General features: G+C 41.0%; 1 protein-coding gene across 2 annotated transcripts in view; it reads left to right on the top strand.

The window, feature by feature from the left end:
- Positions 1–7041: 7041 nt before the first annotated feature.
- The window catches only part of LOC105227929 (serine-rich adhesin for platelets), a 307208-nt gene continuing 292441 nt past the window's right edge, over positions 7042–21808 (top strand). For both annotated transcript variants that reach the window (XM_049458619.1, XM_049458618.1), the window contains exons 1-2: positions 7042–10348; positions 12314–15966. In XM_049458619.1, coding sequence (XP_049314576.1) covers positions 7290–10348; positions 12314–15966 — 6712 coding nt within the window. In that variant the 5' untranslated portion in view covers positions 7042–7289. The remainder of the gene's footprint in view (positions 10349–12313; positions 15967–21808) is intronic.

The raw sequence follows: 21808 nt of genomic DNA, 5'->3' as shown, positions 1-21808 counted from the left end.
GGAGATCCATACGTTCACCGCTAGAACTCAAGAAGATATTGAAAAACCTATTCCGTAACAAATCGGAATTCAAAGAAAGGCCATCCGGTCCAATTCCATACGATTTCAATATAATGACATGGATCAAGGTTAATAAGCTACTGGTAGGAGATACCTAGATAAAGTTTCGCATAACCATTTTTTGGAATTTCTTTACTCTTGCTACAACAACAATAAATATGGGTCAAAATTCACAGGAAAGGCTTGGAAAACTTCTCATTATGTGCTCTGCTATGAATATTATGAGCAGTTTCTCATCCTGGGATGTCTACGATAAGTAGAGAGAACTAATCGACGATGAAACAAGCCATTAAGGGTTGACTGACTCTCTTTAACAAAAGAGTAACTTTAGAAAAGTAACGTGGGTTCATGTTTCGGAGACAAGAGAAGACCCGCCCGCTTCTAGTTAGATAGCTAAGAATAATTAGATAAATAGTTCTGTATAAATTGTTATAGATTTTACTTCGAAGGTACTCTTTTCCTAAAAAGTAACATATTAAGTAAGGCCAATATATTCAATACATCACACTAGACCTTACAGACTTCGAATTTGCAAATTCTCTTACAAAATTCCAACATTTCCAAGAGCCCAATGCTATAAATCATAGCCGTCTCAACAAAACTTAGAAAAAGATTCAAGAAAATTGAAGGTACCACGCCTCTTGGCATGCTTACTGTGCTCTCGAACCAAATTTTTTACACACCAGATCTCCATACTAACCAAGAAAAATTGAGAGACAAAGATAAAGGGAGAGAGAGAGAGAGAGAGAGAGAGAGAGATAGAAAGAACAGAATGTTGTATCGATTTTTACTTCTCTAATTTTCACCCCTTTTTCTATAAATTTTTACCGATCATGTATAATCTAGCAACCAAACGAGATTGAGAGATTATTGAGAGTGATAAAAAGAGAGAACATAATACCGACTCTCATTTATCAAACGATACATGTTAGAAAAAATACGACAAGCAGTCAGACTGTTGACGGACCAAAAGATACATATGTATATAGAGATGATAGAGGGTGATACAAAGAGAGAACACAATGATGTACCGACTTTCATCTCTCAAACAGTATCTATTATATATGTATAAAAATATGACCAACAGTGCCAAACATATCAAATGCAACCCTGATACTACCATTATAAATGTGCTTACTATTTATTCTATGAAATTTAGTCCTATCAGGGCATTTATTCATACATTTCTTAAAATATGTATACTCATATCTCTACACTGCATAACCCTAAAACATCACCAAGTGCCTGCTACTTGCAACATTAGCCGAAGTCAAGGCGCCTGTGCCCTACTCTCATTGGCATGCTTGGTATGCGGTCACCTGTAAGACACAGCTTTTCCAGTTTTCCACAGCATTTGAAAGTCAATTGCTGTTGTTATTGTAATCGTAGTGGCAAACAACCGAAAGTCATGATACGGCAACAAAGTACCGTACAAATAAGCCGATGTCTGTGAGTACGTAGCGAATTGAGTGGAACAAAGTGGTAGAGCGTCTGGAGAATAATTTGTAAAGCAACGAAAATCTAACGGCACTAATGTTGTGGTTACTTTGCAGTACTGTAAGCTACATACATAGTTGCATTTTGAGTGTGTAAACGAATGAGATGAACTGGAAAGTCAAACAAAGCTTGAAATAATGAATGAAACAACAAATTTCAGCAAGAATTTGAAGAGAAATTTGTAGAAGTGGTTTTTTGAAAGAAAAAATTGTAAAAATCGAGTAGCATTTAATTAAGTTTATTTGCCACAAGAGCTAATAAAGAGCGCCGCAAGCTGTGTGGTAAAAATTATTATTTTTTTCTCTACCATAAGCCGCTTGAGTCAAGCTGCAACTAAGCTGCAAGTCAGCAGCTCTGAGCTTACATTAACACACACATTCAAACATAAATGTATGTATTTGTCTGCAGCTGATTTTCAACTTATAAAATCTTTTTTTTTTTTATATTATTTTGTTGTTTTCTTGCTTTTTCATTTTTGATAGTAACTGTAACTGGTTGGCATTACATTCCACAGCGTGCTCAGCGTTAGCGGCGACCTGTCGATTTTTGTGTGGGTGTTCGCGTATTATATGCATGTTCACGTTGTTCACTTGTTTGCCAGTTGTTGTTTTTATTCTTTTCACAAATATTTTCAATTTAAGACCGGCAAGATGATGACTGGTTTGTAGAGAAATCTACAATTTCGGCAGCTGTTATATACAGTATGTATATTAAGGTGTTTTTTTTTATTGAACTCTTAATATTTTCAGTCCCGTCACGAAATTTCCTTGCAAATACCCAAAAAAAAATTCCCTGACAATTTTAGCTCTTAAGATTAACATTAAGAATTGGACCAAGGCCTTTAAAAATTTTCCATATAAAATATACTACAATCGTGTGTTTTTATGTTTAAATTCCTACAGATCAGAGGTATTTTATGGCATCGCTTTGACTTTAGACGCATATTTCTCAGAATTGTTCACTCTACAAAAGTGCTCAGTGCAACAAAGTCGTAACTCACACCGGCGAGGTAGTACGGGGCTCTAAACCCGATTTTTCCAAGAATTTCGCATTTTTTTGTATATATCTCGTAAATGACAGGAGCTATAGAAAAAATGTACATGACAAATTTGTAGAAAATTTTATTTGCTATAAAAAAGGTTCGAGGTCAAAATCGCTATCATTAATACTTCTCGAGATATTCGGCTTTTTAAGTAAGGCTTTATAGAATTTTTATAGATGGTATGTATTAAAAAATCTATGAAAATTGGTATTTCCAAGGAAATTTCGTGACGGGACTTAAAAAAAATTATTAGTTCAATAAAAAAAACACCCTAGTGTATATGTACGGATGTCTGTATATAAGTAGTAGTATTTCATAAATTATACGCACCTTAACATTGGAATAATCTTGTCACTTTCTACTCTATTGCCCGGCTTTTGTCAGATTGAGTCATTCTATCCATTTAGTTGAAATTTGTCATCTTCAAAGAGTAATGTTGCTAGAGTCGTACTAAAAGACGTGTGCTTTTGCCATTTTAGGCTTGTAATAGTCGTCCATCAGTGCTCGCTGTTCGTCGAACAGTTTCGAAATTTCAAGCGCACATTTTCTTCACATAATTTTCAAGTGCCAATAAGACAAAGAACCACTGCAAGTAATAAAAATATTGCTGCCGTTCAGGCAAGTATTGCTGAAGACCGCAATTTCTCGCTTCTAATTTGCTCTCAAGAATTCGGACTGTCTCAAACTACAACCTGGCCGATTTTGAGAATGGATTTGGGCTTGTATTCATATAAAATTATTCTTACTAAGGAGCTGAAGCCAATAGACCATCGTAAATATCGTGAATTTGCTGATTTGTCTTAGAACAACTTGAAAACGATAACGATAAAAAAAACATCACCTCCAACGAGGCTCACTTTCATCTGAGTGTCTCTTTAAATTAAAAAACCTCGATTCTGTTGCGAAGAAAATTCACAAATTATTCATGAACAACCATTATATTCACCTAAATTTACAGTTTGGTGTGGTTATCGGTGGAGACATCAGTCCATATTTCTTACGAAATAGAGCTGGCGATACCGTTACCGTCAATGCACAGCAGTATAGATCGCTTATAACCAACTTTTTAAGGCCGCAATTGGAAAAAGTTGATCTTGACAACATCTGGTTCCAACAAGACGGGGCCATACGATGCCACACAGCACGTACAACAACCTAATTATTGAGAAAGGTTTGAAGATTCGATTATTTCAAGAAATTGTGATATTGAAAGGCCGCCAAGAAATAATGATTTAACACCATCAAACTATTTTTTCTAAGGTTATTTGAAATCATTGGTTTTTGGTAGTAAGCCAGACTCTCTTCAAGCTTTAGAAGTCAATATTGAAAGCGTTATTGATGACCTACGACTTGATTTAGTGAAAAAAGTACTCAAAAATTTGATTCATCAAATTTGTGCCTGCAAAAGAAGTCGTGGAGGCCTTTTGAACGTTGGTACATTCAGAACTTAATTGTAGAGCTTGTACTTCTCATTAAATAAAATATTGAATTTGAATTTCCTTAACAAGTGGTATGTGTGTTTTTGTTAAAAAATCATATCACTCTTATTGGAAATCCCTGCATTGTCTCAAGAGCCTATTTGTAAGTTTTTTTTTGTCAGTCCGGCTCAAATTTGATCATAAGTTATAAAGTGTATTTAATGGACTTAGAGCAGTTGATGGTTGTCTAGGAGTAACTCTTCTTTATCAGAAGCGAGACATTTTAAATAGAACTTTTTATCAGAAAATCCGATCTAGATTCAGACAGTTAAGATTGCAAATAGCTGTCCGGCTCAAATTTGATCCTATGGTATACAACTTTTTAATATGCTTAAAGATGCTGCTGGTACTTTAGAAGCAACTACTTGTTATGGAAGGCAGAGTTTTGGAATAGAACGGTTTTTCCGATCTGCGATCTAGACTGGAGACAGTTAAGATTGCAAATAGCTGTCCGGCTAAAATTTGATCATATGGTATAAAACTCTTTAATATACTTAAAGATGTTGCTGGTGCTTTAGGAGTAACTCTCTGTTATGAGAAGTCAGATTTTTGAAATTAAACTTTTTTGGAAACTCTGATCTAGACTCAGACAGTTAAGATTGCAGTGAGCTGTTTTTACGAAAAAAAACTCTACTTGAAGACGAAATAATGGTGTTGTTCAAATATTTCACCAAACAGAAATTCAAAGTCTTCGAACACTACAACTTTTATTCATTAAACCACCAAACATTAATAGCAAATCCAAGTGAGTACAAATTCCAGACGCTTGTGTTCAAAACCAAGCAAATAACTCACGGCAAACAACGGCTACATAACGACAAACAAACGCCATTTGCAGCCAACTTGCCACATTGAGGCAGCAACACAAGCTGATAACACTGCACAAAGCTTACCGCAAGCAAGTTGCTTGGAGGTGCAACATGCTGCCACAAACAATAACGTTGCCACTACCATATAAATGAAAATAAATAGCCGCGAGTGCTGTCGCGTACGCCGACGCCACTCCATCATGAAAAAGTATGTCAGACAATCACTTTGCTGTCGTCAGCTTGTGCGCATGCGCGTCTAGAATGTGCACCTTTGAGGTGCTATACAGGAATGCCAGGCCACAAACACACGCACACACACACTCAACCAAACAAGCATTGCTTAGACTGCATAGCAGCGCTGCTGAGTGAGTTTGGAGCAGGTTCTAACCGCTCATGCCGTCATGTTGTTAACCGCAATTCTTCTACAACCAGCGGCAACATTGCAGTTTTTACAAAACAGAGATAAAAAAGAGTGCTAAAAATATGCTTTGAAATGCTCGTAAAAAGCAGCAGCGTTGCTTGCCACAGCGCTACCGGTAAAGTGCTTAAGGCGCAAAAGCAGTTAGCAGAAAGCTCGACACTTTTTTTTTTTGTAGCTGCAGTTACTATTTATGGCGGTTTGCAAGTTTGTTGCTATGGTCTTTGGTTTGTTGTTTTGGTCTTTGGTCGTCGGTTTGTTGGGTCAAATTTCATGTGGCGGATTTGATAGTAATGTTTGAAGTTGATCAGCAGGAGTGGAGTTTGTGAGAACACAGTAGCAAAGGTTATTGAATAAGTTTGAAGATACTTATGGAAGCTTAATATTAATACGAAAGGTACAAATTAGTACAAGAGAAGTGTTGAATTTGAGTAAAATCTGGTAAAACGGTCAATAACCACGCCCATTTCATATAAGACGCTCATAAATTTATAATTCCGATAACACAAACTTGAAAATGGATCGCAAGAGGTTCCGACAAACTCTCACACGCCGGTGGTACACTCATTCGTCACCAATGACTATTTGGTCGGGTGGGTTAAGGGCCAAAGTCTTCAGCTCGGCATTCAAAATTGCACTGGAGAGCGCCTGTCCACTGAAAACACCGAAAGGCAAGAAGAAACCTCTCTGGTGGACTATAGAGCTCTTGGAAAGCAGAGCGTTTTGCAGAAGTTTATTCCACAAGGCCAACAGGAATGGGTCAACTGACGACTGGGCGCTGTATAAAGCAGGACTTGTGACATACTAGTTCGAGTTAAGGAAGGCAAAGAGGGCTTCATGGTAAAAAAAAAGTAAAAAGTGGAGGGTTGCCATGAGTCCCCTAGATTTAGGCGAATTCTCGCAAAGAAACGCGTCTCCCCAGGTTATCTTAAGGACGCAAATAGAAAATATTACACATAGTAGTCCACCTTCGATCTTTGATCAGCCATTTAAGCTAACCTAACCAATGACACTCTAAGTACAACGCCACAAACGAAAAAATCGTTGGTCCAAACACATATGGATCAGTTCAAAAATTATAAAATGGGCGTGGCGCTGCTCTCTTTCGCCTGTAATTTCATGAATTTCTTGGCCTCTTTGAGTTAAAATAGTCAAAAAACTTCTCTGGAAGCCTTCAAGCATATTTCGAAAATGGAAAAAGTCACTTATCAACCACGCCCACTTAATCCATTACACTTTTTTTTTATCAAATTTACTGATTTCTCTTTACAAAAGATAACTCCACCTCTAATAGCTCTGGTAAAAGTCTTGGAAAAATAGGAAATATATAATTTATTTAGAATAAATTAGACTCACATTCCTTCAGGCGATTCTATATCGTATATATCGACCGAGATCCAACATATCTTACTAAAATTAAGTGAGAAGGTTGTGTTTTAGCAGAATGCTGGTCGATAACAAAATATGTAGAATTTGGTACAGAGCTTTTCCAAGTCAACCGCAGCAAGTATATTGATTTCCGACAGCCCAGTTAACTGCAAAACGAATAGCTTAGTTAATGCATGACAATGCTTAATTAAACTAAGTAAATATGTTCTCCTAACCTCATAGTAACTTAGAACCAAATGTTAGCAAAACTCACCCACAACTTCGTCTAATAACAAATATATAATAAAAACATTATTTACTTACTTCAACCGCCATTAAAAGCTTTACTTTATTTCATTTCAGCACCCCAACGAGTTATGAACTCAACTACACCAACATAACAGTAAGCGCACATATTCACCACTAAGCGAGTGCAAAACTTTGCTTAGTCAATACACAAACCGCCGCTGAAAGCGCAATAAACCAAGCATTAAATGCACCAAACTCACCACAGCGGCGTAGCAGCGCGCAAATATTCAACATACATTCAGCAATAAGCAATACAGCACCTCATCGAGCGAGGATTACAACACATACAAAATACACCACACTACAACATGGCGACGCCTAACGCAAGCACAACGATAACGACGACACCAACAACGGATGACGACTATGTGACCGTTGTTGAAGTAGACGATCCCGCATCCAAAGACACAAACCGCAGGCAGCTAGTCAAGCAAAGACAAAGCTCAGTCGAAGAAGACTCTTCATATATAACTGTACTAACGATCAACAATCAAACACAATTGCACAACACTAACAGTGGTGGTAGCGAACAAAGTGACGGAAGTGAAGTGGCAAATGCGCACAATGGCAACACAAATGGTTTGTTGCCAGCCATAGAGACGGAAGCAGATACCGAACTGTTAATAGTGCACCGGCAGCCAGGTGAACGTCTGGGTTTCGGTCTTAAGTTTCAAGGCGGCACACGTAGCGCCGAAAAGGTGCACAAACTCTACATACAGTCCTGCGCTGCCGACAGTCCGGCCTCGAAAGTGCACGCCAGTTGGGGCGCATTGCGCGAGGGCGACGAAATCGTCAGCATCGATGAGCAACGCGTCTGTGAGCTGACGCGTATTGAATGCGTGCGCTGTTTGAAAGATAATGTCGCAATACGTTTACAGGTGCGCAACGGTTATGGACGCAAGCCAGAGACGGAGGAGGAGCTGTTGTTGGCGGGCGCCAATACTATGGATGCGACGTCGGGCAGCGCGCCGGGTGCGCGTGTACTGAGCAATGATGCAAGCGGCACAGCTGTGATTATGAGCAATGGGCCAATGAAGGGCAGTCCGCCGCCACCACCGCCCGTGCCGCCACGTAAGCTCGTGAAGCGCAAGTCTTTAAATGGCGAAAGTAAGGTTGTGGTGCCTGCGGCGGTGGCTACCAACAGCGCTTGTGACGCGCCAGCAATTACATTAACAGCGGCGAGCGCGTCACATGGCGGTGAGGTGGATAAACCTTTTACACCGCCGCCGGATGCTGAGTATTACATAAATCTGTTTGCCGACGGGCAATCGCTGAAGACAGAGTCGGAATCGGATGACACTGCAAGCACAATTTCGACAGTGATTGATAAATTCTCCATGAGCTCCAACTATTCGTCCGAATCGGATCTGTCCAGCTACACATCGCTGACAAATGGCCAGAGTGTGATTAATAAATCAGAGTTGGCAAAGGTGCTCAAGCCGTTCACAATGCTGGAGCAAGAATTCAATGTGAATGTGAATGGCAATGCGGCAGTGCAGCTGGATGAGTGTCTTAAGAAAGTCGCCGATGCGCCATCGCCAACAATGGGGGATGTAATGCCAGATTTGTTAGCGGGCACAATGTCCGCGGCGCATACAAAGAAACCGTTAACATTTATACCAGGCAACAACTACGAGAATGTGGAGTTTAAGACCGAGAAGGTAAACACCTATGAGAATGTGGAGCTAAAACCACAGTCGACAGGTGCGCCAAATGTGGTGTTACCAACACCTAAACCACGTCAAGCTGTAGCCGGCACAAACGGCTCGCCGACAGTTGAGCCGAAGAAACGTTCAATTATACCCACACCACGTAAAATTGCCACACCCACTAAGCTACCCATACAAGTGGCGCCACCGACAGTACCTAGCGAGGCGTTGCAAGCTAGGTCAACACCTAAAGCGACAAATACTCCGAAGACGCCCACAATACCTACCACACCCACAACACCGACGCACTATCCGCAAACGCCTGCAAATACGCCAACCACGCCTACCCCACACGAGAACACACAAAGCGCTAAGGAGTTCATTACGAAAATACCGAAAGCTATAGCTTCGGTGTTTGGTCCGAACTCACAGCGTTCCTTCGAGCGCGCAAAGACTGAAGGCGAAATTAAGCTTAAACAAAGTCCTGAGCTTGCGGCAACTATTAAGCAACAGACCGCTTTGTTCTTGGATAAAGAATGTCACAGTTCTACGGAGAGCGTGGCAAGCGCCATACGTAAACTTCCGGCAGATAAAGCAAAACCTGTTGAAACTAGTAAACTATCGCCACACAAATCGCGCATTCCGGTCGTGCTCTCGCCGAAACGTTCGCTTGAGTTGGACAATTCCATGGAACGTAAGCACCTTGGCAGTCCTTCAAATATACCACGATTCTTAACGCACAAACAAAAATCCGAAACCGATCTGAAACTCGGACTCTATCGCAGCAAGTCTAAAGAGTCCAGCCCGCCGGTGAGTTTGAAAATGCCTTTGCAGCGCACAAATTCAGCCGAATCGAAACTAAAAAGTCCCGAACGTACACTCATACCCGTCTTTAGCGGACAGTCGACATCTGCAGAGGCAATACTAGCGTCTACTGGTACAACCACACCCACAAAAGTCAAAGGTCCAAAACCTAAACCACCAGAGCGTGTGCAATCATTGGCCAAGACGCCGACGCATATACCGAAATTACAAACCGTTCAGGGCACCAATGGTGCGGTTACAGTAACACTTGGCGACCGCAGCTTGCAAACACCATCACCTTCAACATCGCCAGCGCCCGGTAATACGCCGACAATGCACACCTTCAAACAACAATCACCACCAGCAAGCGTCTCGCCGAATCGTGAAATCCGTTTCAAAATACAAACGTACGAGAGCAAAGCTCAAGAACCACGCACACCATTTACGGATGTTAATGACAATGAAGACGAAAAAATGCCCAGTCTCTTCGACCTCGTACGCAAGCATAGTCCAAATGCTCAACGCAAAGATGACGGCACCGCATTGAACACAACTTTGTCCACTTTTAAGACACCGTCTAATTTTGAACATGAGCAACATTTGGAGAGCAACGTCGATGATGAGGATCCGCCACCAGCTGTGGTGGGCAAATGCATTAAGGTGAATGACTCCCAACCCACATACTACTCCAGCTCGAGTGAAGATGATGAGGAGGAGGGTAGTGCTGTCGATAATGATGCTGAGCGCGATTATGACTGTGAGGATGGTGAAAAGTTGGGACCGCCGGAAGTGATCAACGGTCCGGGACCTTCCGAAGCTTACTTCAATCTCTATTGGCATTCAAATATGTTGCCAACCATTGGTGAGGTGGAAGAGGAGTTCTCATCGCTGGAGCCGCAGTCTTTGCCGAATGGGTAAGCTTAATGTTTAATTTGAAAGATTGCGTTCTTTTACAAGAAATTTCAAAGGAGTTTATAGGTCTCTAATAGAAAAACTTTTACTGACTTGAAAACTTAGAATTCGGACCGAAAATTTTTATGAAAAAATCGAATCAGCAGAAACAGAGCCGTAGGGTTATAATAAATGGTCTAGATATTACGAATTTCTGTCTTCAGTCGAACTGTAAGGGTTAAAGAATGTCGGAATATCATAGTTATTGCTATGAACTCAAAGTGAAAAGTGCGGTATTTAGGCGGTTGAAGAAATGGACATCTTGATAGTGAGTTCGGATAGAAATGAACCTATAGATGGTCTCTTGAGACTTTCAACCAACTTAGCTGACGATATAAGACTTCAATCAACAAGAAGATCTTTGATAAAGATCTCAGATTCTTCGACTAAGCGAAATATTTAGGCGGTTAGCATAAACAGGGACTTCTTGATACTCATTTTGGGTAGCAATGATCCTATACGTAGATCGTTTCTTGGGAAATTAAACCTGCTTAAGCATAGGTGCTTAAGATCTTTGATAAAGATATCAGATTCTTCGACTAAGCGAAATATTTAGGCGGTTAGCGTAAACAGAGACTTCCTGATTCTCAGTTTGGCTAGGAATGATCATAAAGCTTGTTTTTTGAGAATTTTAACGATCTCCGCTGACAATATGGTGCGTCAAGCGCCAAGAAGATCTTTTAAAAAGTTCACAGATACTTCTATTAAATGAGGTTGAGACAGTCTTCCGATGGAAGTTTTAGTAATGTAGAGCGAGACTGAAGAAATCAGTTATTTTGATGCATACTCGTACTACAGATACCGGTAAACATTACCTTCATATACTTTTAGGAGCTTTTTAACGATAACTTCTACACCCGGTAACAATATTTTTTCCCACTCCACCGCTCATTCTGAACTTCCATAACCAAACCAAATCCATTAGTAGGTAGTGCCAGCGCAAGATAAGAAAGTGTGCTAAGTATAGATAAGAGACCAGTAAAGTTAGTAGAGAGCATTTTAGTTAGTACAAACTGAATTATCTGACTCTAAATGGAATCGGCACCTCAAAACAAAATGTGATATACTTAAAATATGGCTGTGTATGAGTAAATATGCAAGAGAGTCCGAGATAACCTCTAAAAAAAGCCGGCACAATGCAAATGTGCTAAATAAAATTTGGCCAAAATGGTGAGCAGAGACTACAATAATACGACATACAAATCAAAGCACGACGACGCGCAGGGTGGCGGGTACAGAGAGTGTTAATGACAGCACGGAACCGAAAAGAATGATAAGCGACGGTAGGCAATGATAGCGAAGCGGTAGCACCGAGGCGCAAAGCGCTAAAATTGTAGGGGTTCATATGTAGATTACTGACAAAGGCGGCGGGTGCCGAGTGAAGAGCGCGGTAACAGTCATAACATGAAGCGCTGCAGCGACACTTATGATGAACCAGCGACTCATTTTGCGTTTACGCCCGGCCTTTACGCTCTGCATTGTGGGCAAAAGTAATTAGTACAAGTTTTAATTTAACGCCGCACAGGTGAGAAAACGGCCGAAAGATAAACGAGTCGTTAGTTAGTTAGAATTGTGAAGAAGAGACGTAGAACGCTGAGCAAATATAAAGCCACAGAGGTGAGCGAGTATTCAAATTTTGTAGAATTGGAAACTGTGTATGCAATTTCCGATTGTTGTAGCGGTTGTTGTGTTGTTTAGAAAAACAAAAACGAACAGATAAATTGCCAAAACAACGGTAAAGAACATGCCAATTTGGTGGCAGTTATTGCCTCTTGGCGATAATTAGTTGAAAAGGAGAGCAGAGTAGCAACTTTTTCTAATTGTTTTGTGTAGCTTTGCCAACAGCTGTCGCATATATTTCAAAATAATTAAATATTCGTAAACGTTTTGACACGGTCTTGTTATCATAACTTTTTTGACTTTTGCAGACCGATAGTAATTGTGGATGATTTGAGCCAACAACAGCAGAACAAGCAGTCTGCAAGTCACATTGAAGTCGATAAGGTCAACGAGCCGCAACGGAACGCTGAAAGTAAGGAAAAGAAAGACACGAAAGTCCTAAAGGAGATAAAGGAAGCTGAAAGTAAGGAAAAGAAAGACAGTAAGGAGACTAAGGAAACAAGTGGTAGAAAAACTACAAAAGAGACAGACGTCGCGCAGCCGAAGCAAAGCTTAGAACGAGTTGAGCTACTTACAAAGACCGTGGTAGAGTCCGAAAAACTGAAGACGCACGAGCACGCTGCAAACGAAACCGTAGGCGCTAGTAGCGCCACAGACCAACCAGCAAAGACGGATAAAGCAGGCTTGCACGAGCTTAAGAGCCACGCGCCAGTGACAAATAAATACCGAAATTCACAATTTTTGGGCACACCTGTAGCACCACCAACAGTACCAGAAATGGAGAAAGCTACAACAAAGTTAGAAAACACAAGCGAAGGTGATAAGGTGTCCGAGGCGGACGCAATGCTGCCGACAAGCGAAGTTGTTGGTGAAAAGATAGTGACAGTGAAAGAGAATGCATCTAAAATGAATGAACCGATAAAAGCAACAACAATCACAACAGAAAATATACAACAAGTGAAACAAAGTGATAAGATAAGTGACATTACGACCGCAGCAATGTCGGACCGTAATTACCAAATGAGTGTGGGTGAAGTGAGCGCGGCATTTATTAGAGCCGAGCAAAATGATATGCAAAATGCCAAGGCTAATGAGCCAAATGCTGTTGACAATATGGAAGTAGTGATAACGGCTAATCAGGTGTCGAACAAAGTGCCGCCAGCAACGGCTGAAGTGCAACCAGGCGTAGAGCTAGTAAGTGAGATAGACACAAAACCCGCAATGGAGGCCGTAGAGCTAGTGGATACTAATGCAGCGAACGAAATTTTGGCGCCAACTAAAAAGCTGGAGACGAATGAAGTATTATCTGTCGAGACAGATGCGGTCAATGAGTCCAAAGTCGAAACGGCCGAAACCACAACTACGACCAGTAGTAGCTCGAATAGCACGGAACAGACCAGTGAGACACATACCGAGCATAAGTCGGAAGAGCGTGTGGAACAAAAGTCGGAGGTAAAGTCTGAGACCAAAACGTCGGAGACTAAATCTGAGACGCGCCAATCTACACAAAAGGTGGCGCATACTAAGACAACGACTACAACGAAAAAGCAGGTAATCAAGTCCACCACATCGACTTCACAACTGCAAGAGAGCTCTAGCATAGATGCACTAGACGGACTGTCGGATGAGATGCGTAAGTTGCTGGAAGCTGGTGGTGGCAAGATCACGACTGTGACGAGCAGCGCAACACCACTGCTACCAACCAACAACAGTAATTTGATGGAACAATTCAACAAACCCATTGCCTTCACGCTACAACCGTACGCTGAGCGTGTGAGCGGCGCCGGTACGCCACGCATAACCGTCTTCGAGGAGCGCCAATTCGAGAGCAAACAAAATGCCTACACTGAGATACGCACACGCGATGCAAGCGGCGAGGAGAAGGTACAAACCAGCACAGAGTCGCACAAGGAGCGCGCCAAATTGAAGAAGGTACACAGTCACGACAACGAATTGGATCAGCTCGGCATTGAGATCGATGCTGATGGTGTGGCAGCCGACAAATGTCAGCCGATGACGATCACCGCGTCTGCGGAGACACGTATATCGGAGTTAGCCGAGAATCCACAAGATAAGCAAAGTATTGAAAGGGGTATTTTGAATTTATCGGAGAGTGGTAAACAATTGCAACGCAACGAAGCGGGCGCTGTGGAATATATGGAGTGTGAGCATCAAGTGCAGGACTCATATGAGGATATCGAACAAGTTTTGGGTGGTGAGAGCGTCGAAGAGACTACCAAAAGGCCGACACTCTTACGTGAGTTAAGTGAAACCTTGACTGTGACTAAGGATGGTGAGAAGCAAGTGACACGTCGCAGCGAAATCACGAAAGAGACGCCAAAGAAGGGTGCTAAACTGCTAAAGAAATCCGATGATGAGCGGCGCTTGGAGTTGGAGGCGCAAAAGCTGATCGAAAGCTATCAGAAGGTGAAGAAAGAAGCCGAAAAACTGTTTCAGCATGAGTTGTGCGAGGACGAAGGTTTCGATTTTGGCGATGATAAGCTAAGAAAGTCTGAAGAAAGTGTTACACAACAAACTGAAACCGTAAAACAAAATGTTGAGATTGAGAAACAAGTCACAAACATAAGCGAAGAGAAGCCGGAGATTGAGGTGGACGATATGAAGTTGTTGCAGCCCGAAGTAGAAGTGAGTGTTAAGGAAGACTCCACGCTGGCAGCTGCAAAAACAGTAAATAGCAGTGAAGCAGATGTTAGCAAGACTGCGGTTGTCCAGTACGGACAACCAGAGATCAAGCAAGAAACTACGAGCCTCAGTAAGCAGCTTGATACTGAACCTAAAAATTTGGATATTACGAAGTTGACTGCTGGATTCTTGACAGAAGAGCGAAATTTCATGGATCAAGAAACGGTACGGCTAGAGAAAAAGACAACAGTTGAGAAAAAGAAAACAGCAGCGAAAAACAAAAAAGAGACGACAAGACCGACCGTTCCCACCAGCGTATCGCCGGACTTGTTGGACAATGAACCGATTTATGTGCTGCATAAAAATATTATCGAGGCACCGCTAGTGCCAACGTTGTCCGCCGAACCAAATATCGAGCCTGCGCTGCCCAATTCCAAGGAAGTCATAGAAATCCAAGAAGTTATAACGCCAACTCAAACGGAAGTCGAGTTACCACAAAAAATAACACAGTTCGAAACTGTGGATATAAAGATTAGTCTGCCAACGTCAGGCAAGAAAGGCAAACCTAACGTAGAGGTCAACACAACCAGTGCAACCAAATCAGCGCCGACGCCACCCATACCGCAGAAGCGTGAACACAAATCCACAGAAAGTACGAACAGTAACAAGGTATCCACACCTGCGACCACCAACACACCCACGCCAACACCCAAAAAACGTGGCTCAATCGAACTGCACAGCAATACTACTGCCGCCGGAGACCACACAACGAGCGCGGCCAAACTGCAAACAACTAAATTAGAAATCCCAATTAACAAACAGAAACTCCAACAAAACCTCACCGCCGCCGCCACAGCACCACAACCGAAGCTCGAGCGCATTATCGTTGGCGTAGAACAGCAGCAATTTGACGATACCAACAACAACAGCAGCAAACAACCGGCAATCATTAACCTCGCTAGCGAAGATTTGCCAACGGAAATGGCGGTCACTACACCGAAACAAGTTGTCGCCGATGTGCTAAGCAGCAGCAGCGGCGGTGCGATCGCTACGGAGCTGCATTTGGAGACTATTAATTTGCCAAATGAGCTACAAAATACGTCCAACGTGTCGGCAGAGAAATTAAGGAAAACAGAACGTGTTGGCGATGGCATGCAAATGACAAATACAACTACACCAACAACAGCGTCTGCGACATTTGTGTCAACATCATCTTCGGCAGATTCGGTGCAAAGTGTCATCGAAGTAGGTGGCATTGTGGAATCACCATCGGAGGATGAGGTCACGCCAGGCATTACGCGGGATACAAGTGAAGAAGGTGAGTGCAACGCCTGATTTAATTTAAATATTTACTTTGGTTATTTTGAAGACAGTTTAAAATTATAGGAATCCAATTTTTTTAAACCATTTGTAGCATAGGTTAGGTTAGGTTTTGGTCGTTTGCGATACGTGCTGGAATTCAGTTGCTAGGTCCATGAAGAGAAGTCTACGGCCTCACTAACCAAGTCTCCTCCAGTGTATCATTCCGTAAGGACCTTGGATGCTTACAGCGTAGTCTTGCCAATGCGGGACGAGCGCATAATAGATTCTCTATTGTCTACCTTGTGCCTTACTCTAGACAGTGTCTGACTTTTCAGTCTTCTCGATCTGTTTGTACCATATAAAAAGGAGTTCTTTGTTTACTTTTGGCCAGTGTAAGTGAATTTTTGAGGTGAAAATACAGAAAGTGATCATTTTAACAGTCAGTCGGGCAGCACTGCTAGTTCTGTCCTCGACAAAGATGAGTTTTAGCGTAGTAGGCAAATGTAGGAAGGCTTTAGCTCACTGCAAGATCAACTTCATTTGTTCATAATTACGATGTGGCTAAGTCGAGCCTTTTTAGGCGAATCCGAGGCAGTGATAATACCGTGTCCGCTAGGAACACTCAAGAAGGAGCTCAATACAAAATTTGAAGAAATAGCTCAGAATAAATATAACTCTGCTGATGTGGCTAAAATATGACAAGACAAAAACAAAGGACTTGACGCGAATTTCAATAGACTCTGTGGCCTCATTCTCTCTGCCAGTATCTCATACCAAAAATACCCAAATGATTTAAGCGTAGTCGATGCGAGACAAGTATGCAAGAGAATCTCCATTGTTTGTATGGTGTCTTGCTGTTGACAGTTTTTGTAGTTTCCCAAACTGTGGCCTGTGCCACCAGTGAGTACTCTAATCCTGTTTCTACAGTCCCTTCTATTGAGTGCCAGTAGAAACTTTGTATATTTTCGATCTTCCGTTTTATAGATGACTTTTGCAGTTTTGCACCCAGGTAGATTGTTCCATCGCATTTTGATTTTCCTTGCACGGTCCTATCCCCATCATCCTATAGACTATGCGGGGTTTTTCTAATCTTGATCTCGTTTTCGGGTGACAACCGTACACCACTCTTGGCAATCTCGTCCACTATCTCATTTTCTCGATATATTTGAAACCTGACAACCGGTAGAAGTAAAGTAGTTAGCTTCTGGCGATTTGGCGACACTCTCTGCTGGTGCTATGCTTTCTCAGACACTTCTAACCTTGCCTGGTGTGTAAAACTTTTCTATTTGACAAAAGTCACAAAATCTGGCTTGAATTATTTTCCAAGGCACGGCTATAATTTCTGAATATGAACAGATGAGAGATCTGTGCCAAATGTCACATCAAACTAATCATTTGTGGTGCCGAAAATTTCAGAATGTTGTAAAAGGCCTCCGGTGATATTTTTTTCGCGAGTAAGTATCTTTGATTGGTACAAATTATTCAAAGAGGGTTGAGTCAATTGACAACGAATCACGTCCAGAACGGCGCGGACGTCTTTAACGTCAATAAAGTAATGGGATTGCTGTTTGAGACTCGACTATTTACAGTCAGAGATCTTTCTGGCATCGTTAGAATAACGGAAGGATCTGTGAAAACTATTTTGGAGCTCCATTTGGGCTTAAGAAAACTGAAATCGCGATTGGTTTCAAAATCACTAAATGTTTCGAATAACGCATTAACGTCTGTGAAACAATGCTTGACGACTACCAGGATGTCTTGTGACGTACTTTTATTGACGATGAGTCTTCGGTCTACGCTTACGACCCGGAAACAGATGATCAATCGGCCGAATATCGTAGCAAAGGTAGCCCAAAAAACCACGTCAAAGTAGGCCAAAAATCAAGCTTATGTTGACAGTTTTTTTCGTTTATCGAGTTGTAGTGCACTCCGAATTCATTCCGACCGGCCAAACTGTCAACAGGGACTACTATTTGGGTCATTTGCGCGTAGCTATTTGCAAAAAGAGGTCGGAATTAGGGGCCGACAACTCTTGGCTTTTGCCTCACGATAATGCCCGGTCGCATACTGCATTTTCTATTAATATCGTGTCACAACCACCGTATTTGGCTGATTTGGCTCCGTGTGATTTCTGGCTAATCAGTAAACTCAAACGACCGCTCTAGGGAAACCGTTTTGAGTCAATTGAAGACATCAAACGTTAAGCGCTATGCGGATTGAAGGTTATTCCGTAAATTTAATACAATTTTTTCGATTGTTGGAAAAAACTTTAGCAACGTTTTTTAGAGTAGGAGGAGGAGGTAAGACTGAATGCGGAACTTTAATCCGCTAAAGCTAACCTAGTCGCATATCTCTCCCGTGAAACTAACGGAATATGTATTGATTTTTGGGAAAGAGTAAGACCTTAAGTCTCATCTATCAGACGGACTGACGACTACCACCAAGTAAAGTTTTTAACTTTTCCCATACGTTTGAAATACACGTCGGACAGTAGGGACTAATGTCATTGTAGAATCGGAACAGATAACTTCTAAAGCAACCATTTCCACTCAGTATTTGCGTTAAGTCGAAGTTTAGGTCTCCATGTTGTCTATCTATATACGAATGGATGTCCGGCATTAGTCTGTGGGTCCACCGTCCTTTGGTTGAGGGTTCTCTACTCTTTTTCTGTGCTTACAGGCAGCTCTGATAGCTCGTGCAATAGCTCGAATTCGTCGCCCTGGATGTCAATGGGCGGCATACTAGCTGTGAAGGGTATTATAGCGTATACGTAGTTAACGCTCTTGTTTTTCTATTTTTTGAATTTTTTTGCTTCCTATCTGCTTGTGTCGCTGGCATTTCATTTTGGGCAAACTCATCTTGGTCACATTTAATTAAAACTGCAATTGAATGCAAAGCCCGATATGCAAACAAGCAGCATGCGAGCAGGCATACACACATGCACACATGCATATGACTGTTGGCGCATCTAGGCAATTCATTGATGTAAAATGCAAAATGCATCATTGCATGCCACAGCTCGAGCCATCAACTGAACAAATGAGAATAACTCTAGTGTATACTTATATACTCACATATGTATCTATGTATATACATGCATGTGTATATATGTATAGACATGTTTAAATATGCTTATGTGTTTATGTGTCTGTCTGTCTGCAGGTATTTAAGCACTTACGTGTGTTGAGTGCTAAGTGTAACGTTTTATTTGCATTTGTGGCGAGTCAGCAGCGGCGGCGCAGAGCAGATGCAAAGCTCGTTTGCAAAATTTTAATTTGTGTACTGTTAGTGTTTTAATTAAAAAAGAACAGTAGGCAACCGCAGAGCACAACACAGAGCCGGGCACAGCACCGTAGAGGAGCGCATAACAGCACAGGGGAGCACATAGCGACCATTGGCAGCTGATTGCCGCGCGCTGGCAGACAATAAATACATGCGAGCCAATTGATGTATGGCAGCATTTAGTTGCGTATTGTTGTGCCGAACATGCAACTTCAATTTACCACATGAAAATTGCGCAGCAAAAACGAACAAACCAATTCGCAAAGTGAGCAAATGTGGCGAGGAAAAAGCGCATTTAAATTAAAAACCAGAAAAATTGCCAAGTAATATATGCGCTGGCGAAAATCAATCGGCATAAAAGCAGCTGGAACAATGCGAAAATTGCACGCAATGACGCTGATGACTGCTGCGCTTATTGCTGGTGTGCGTTGTTGTTGTTGTTGTTGCCACAGCTACCAACATTGTTGCGCTGCTGCACTGCAAATAGCTGCGTGGCACATGCCAACTGCCGGTTAATGTGGCCGGTGGCTGGTGGCTGCTATATGCAATTGTTTGTGTGCGCTTCCCTGTCTTATTGTTATTGTTGTTGTTGTATGTTTGCCATGCATGCATGTAAATCACTGCCGCTCATCGCGCCGACTGACTGACCTGGAAATTTATAGCTTTTAGGGCATTTATAAGTCTCGCCCGTGATGCGAGGTTATTGATTCTTCTCGTTGGCTGCCAGCGCGTGCAGCCAACTACCGCTAGTATGCTGCTACAACAACAAAACACTACTCAATATGTTGCATGCCATGTGGAGATCTCAATTTAATTCTAGTATGTGTTGTTGTTTTTTGTTTTTTTTTTTCTTGCAGCGCTCATTTTATTTGCTACACGTTTATGCTTTTATGAGTTGAGCGTTTAGCCATGGCATTGCCGCTTTTTATACATTCCACTTAGTTGTGATATGCAAATAATTGTATTTTGTTGTTACTGTTGTAATATTTATTTGCATTTATGCAAATGCATTGCATGTGGACATGCAAATTTGTAGGCTAGAAAATAATAAAGCAAGCGTTTTAGACGCTAGCAGTTGAGGAAAGTGCTTATAAGTAGGAAATCTTTTAGAAGGGGAAATAAAACTAAGCTAAATTTCCGAATTTGAAATTTTTTTTTAAGAATTTTATAGCATTTTTTAATACATACATATAGTTATTTCTAAGCAAGAAAGGGTACATAAATACTTTCTGATATATAATATGTATATCATATGTTTTTTAGAATTTCGAAATTTTGCTAAAATATTGTTTTAAATTTATTCAAAAAACTTCATTTTATGTTTATTTTACCGAAACAGCACTTTATTGTTTTCAGTCCCGAAATTTTTCGGGATCCCGAAAGTGAAAAGATTAAAAATTGAGAGTAAACTAAAGCTATGAAATGTTATTTTATATTTTAAAGTACTTCGTGCACATCTCGGGACTCGGGATCGGGATCCCGAAAGTAAAAAAAAAACTGTAAAAGCGGGAATAAACTAAAAAGATGTATTTTTTAATGCATGCTATTTCTTCTTATTTCGAAATAATCGCAAGTAAATTGAAGGTTTTTTGTTGGAAAAGCTCTGTTAACTTTCGGGACTCGGGATCGGCATACCGAAAGCGAAAAAACTGTTAAAAACGCGAATAAGCCCAAAATACGTATTTTTTAAATACTTAAATTTTTTTTGATTTAAATAATTGCAAGTATGTAAATTCATTTTTTTTTTTATTGGAAAAGCGCTGTTCGCTTTAGATGTGTGCAGAAATTGGAACTTTGGCAATCGTTTCTGTAATATTGTATATGGATGCACGTTCGTATGTTTCAGTTTAAATATCGAATATTATTACGAGCGTAATGGATGTACATCTTGATCTATGTCCATATACATATGTAAGTCATATGATATCCGTTTTTCTGGTTGTCCCTTCCTTCATATACCATGTACCAGCTATAGTTTCTGCTCGCATCTCACAAATTTGTTAAAATATTGCTTTAAAGTGATTTGAAATACGTTATTTTATGTTTATTTGGTCGATACAGCATTTTTTGCTTCTAGTCCCGAAAATTTTCGGGATCCCGAAACTAAAAAATTTTAAAACACATATGAAAACTAAAAATATATAGTGTTTTTTTTTATTTTAAAGCATTTTGTACACTTTTCGGTATTTGGAATCGGGATCCCGAAAGTAAAAGACGGGTATAAACTAAAATATTTAGTGTTATTGTTTATTTTGTTATTTTTTAAAACACTTACATGTCTTGAAACGAAACGATTTTGTTGTGATCCAGCATTGAGTGCACTGTTGGAAATTTGATCTATGAGTGTTTTCCTAGTTTCTCTTCTCTCTAGGTAAGGTCTTTGGTTATTGCCTGAAAGAAGTAGCAACTGTCAACAATTTCTAGAAAATGTTTTCAAAACAACTATCAATTCCTCCACATCCCACGCGTGTACGCCGCAATTATGCATACAACTCTGATTTTCGCTTTTTTGCCTAGAGACCTTCATAAGCCCTCAAATAATATTCAAGTTTCCATCAGCGTAACACCTATGACCC

Source organism: Bactrocera dorsalis, chromosome 5 (genome assembly GCF_023373825.1).
Source record: "Bactrocera dorsalis isolate Fly_Bdor chromosome 5, ASM2337382v1, whole genome shotgun sequence".
NCBI lineage: Eukaryota > Metazoa > Arthropoda > Insecta > Diptera > Tephritidae > Bactrocera > Bactrocera dorsalis.
Note: the sequence above shows the minus strand (reverse complement) of the source record. Positions and strands in the feature narration are given on the sequence as shown.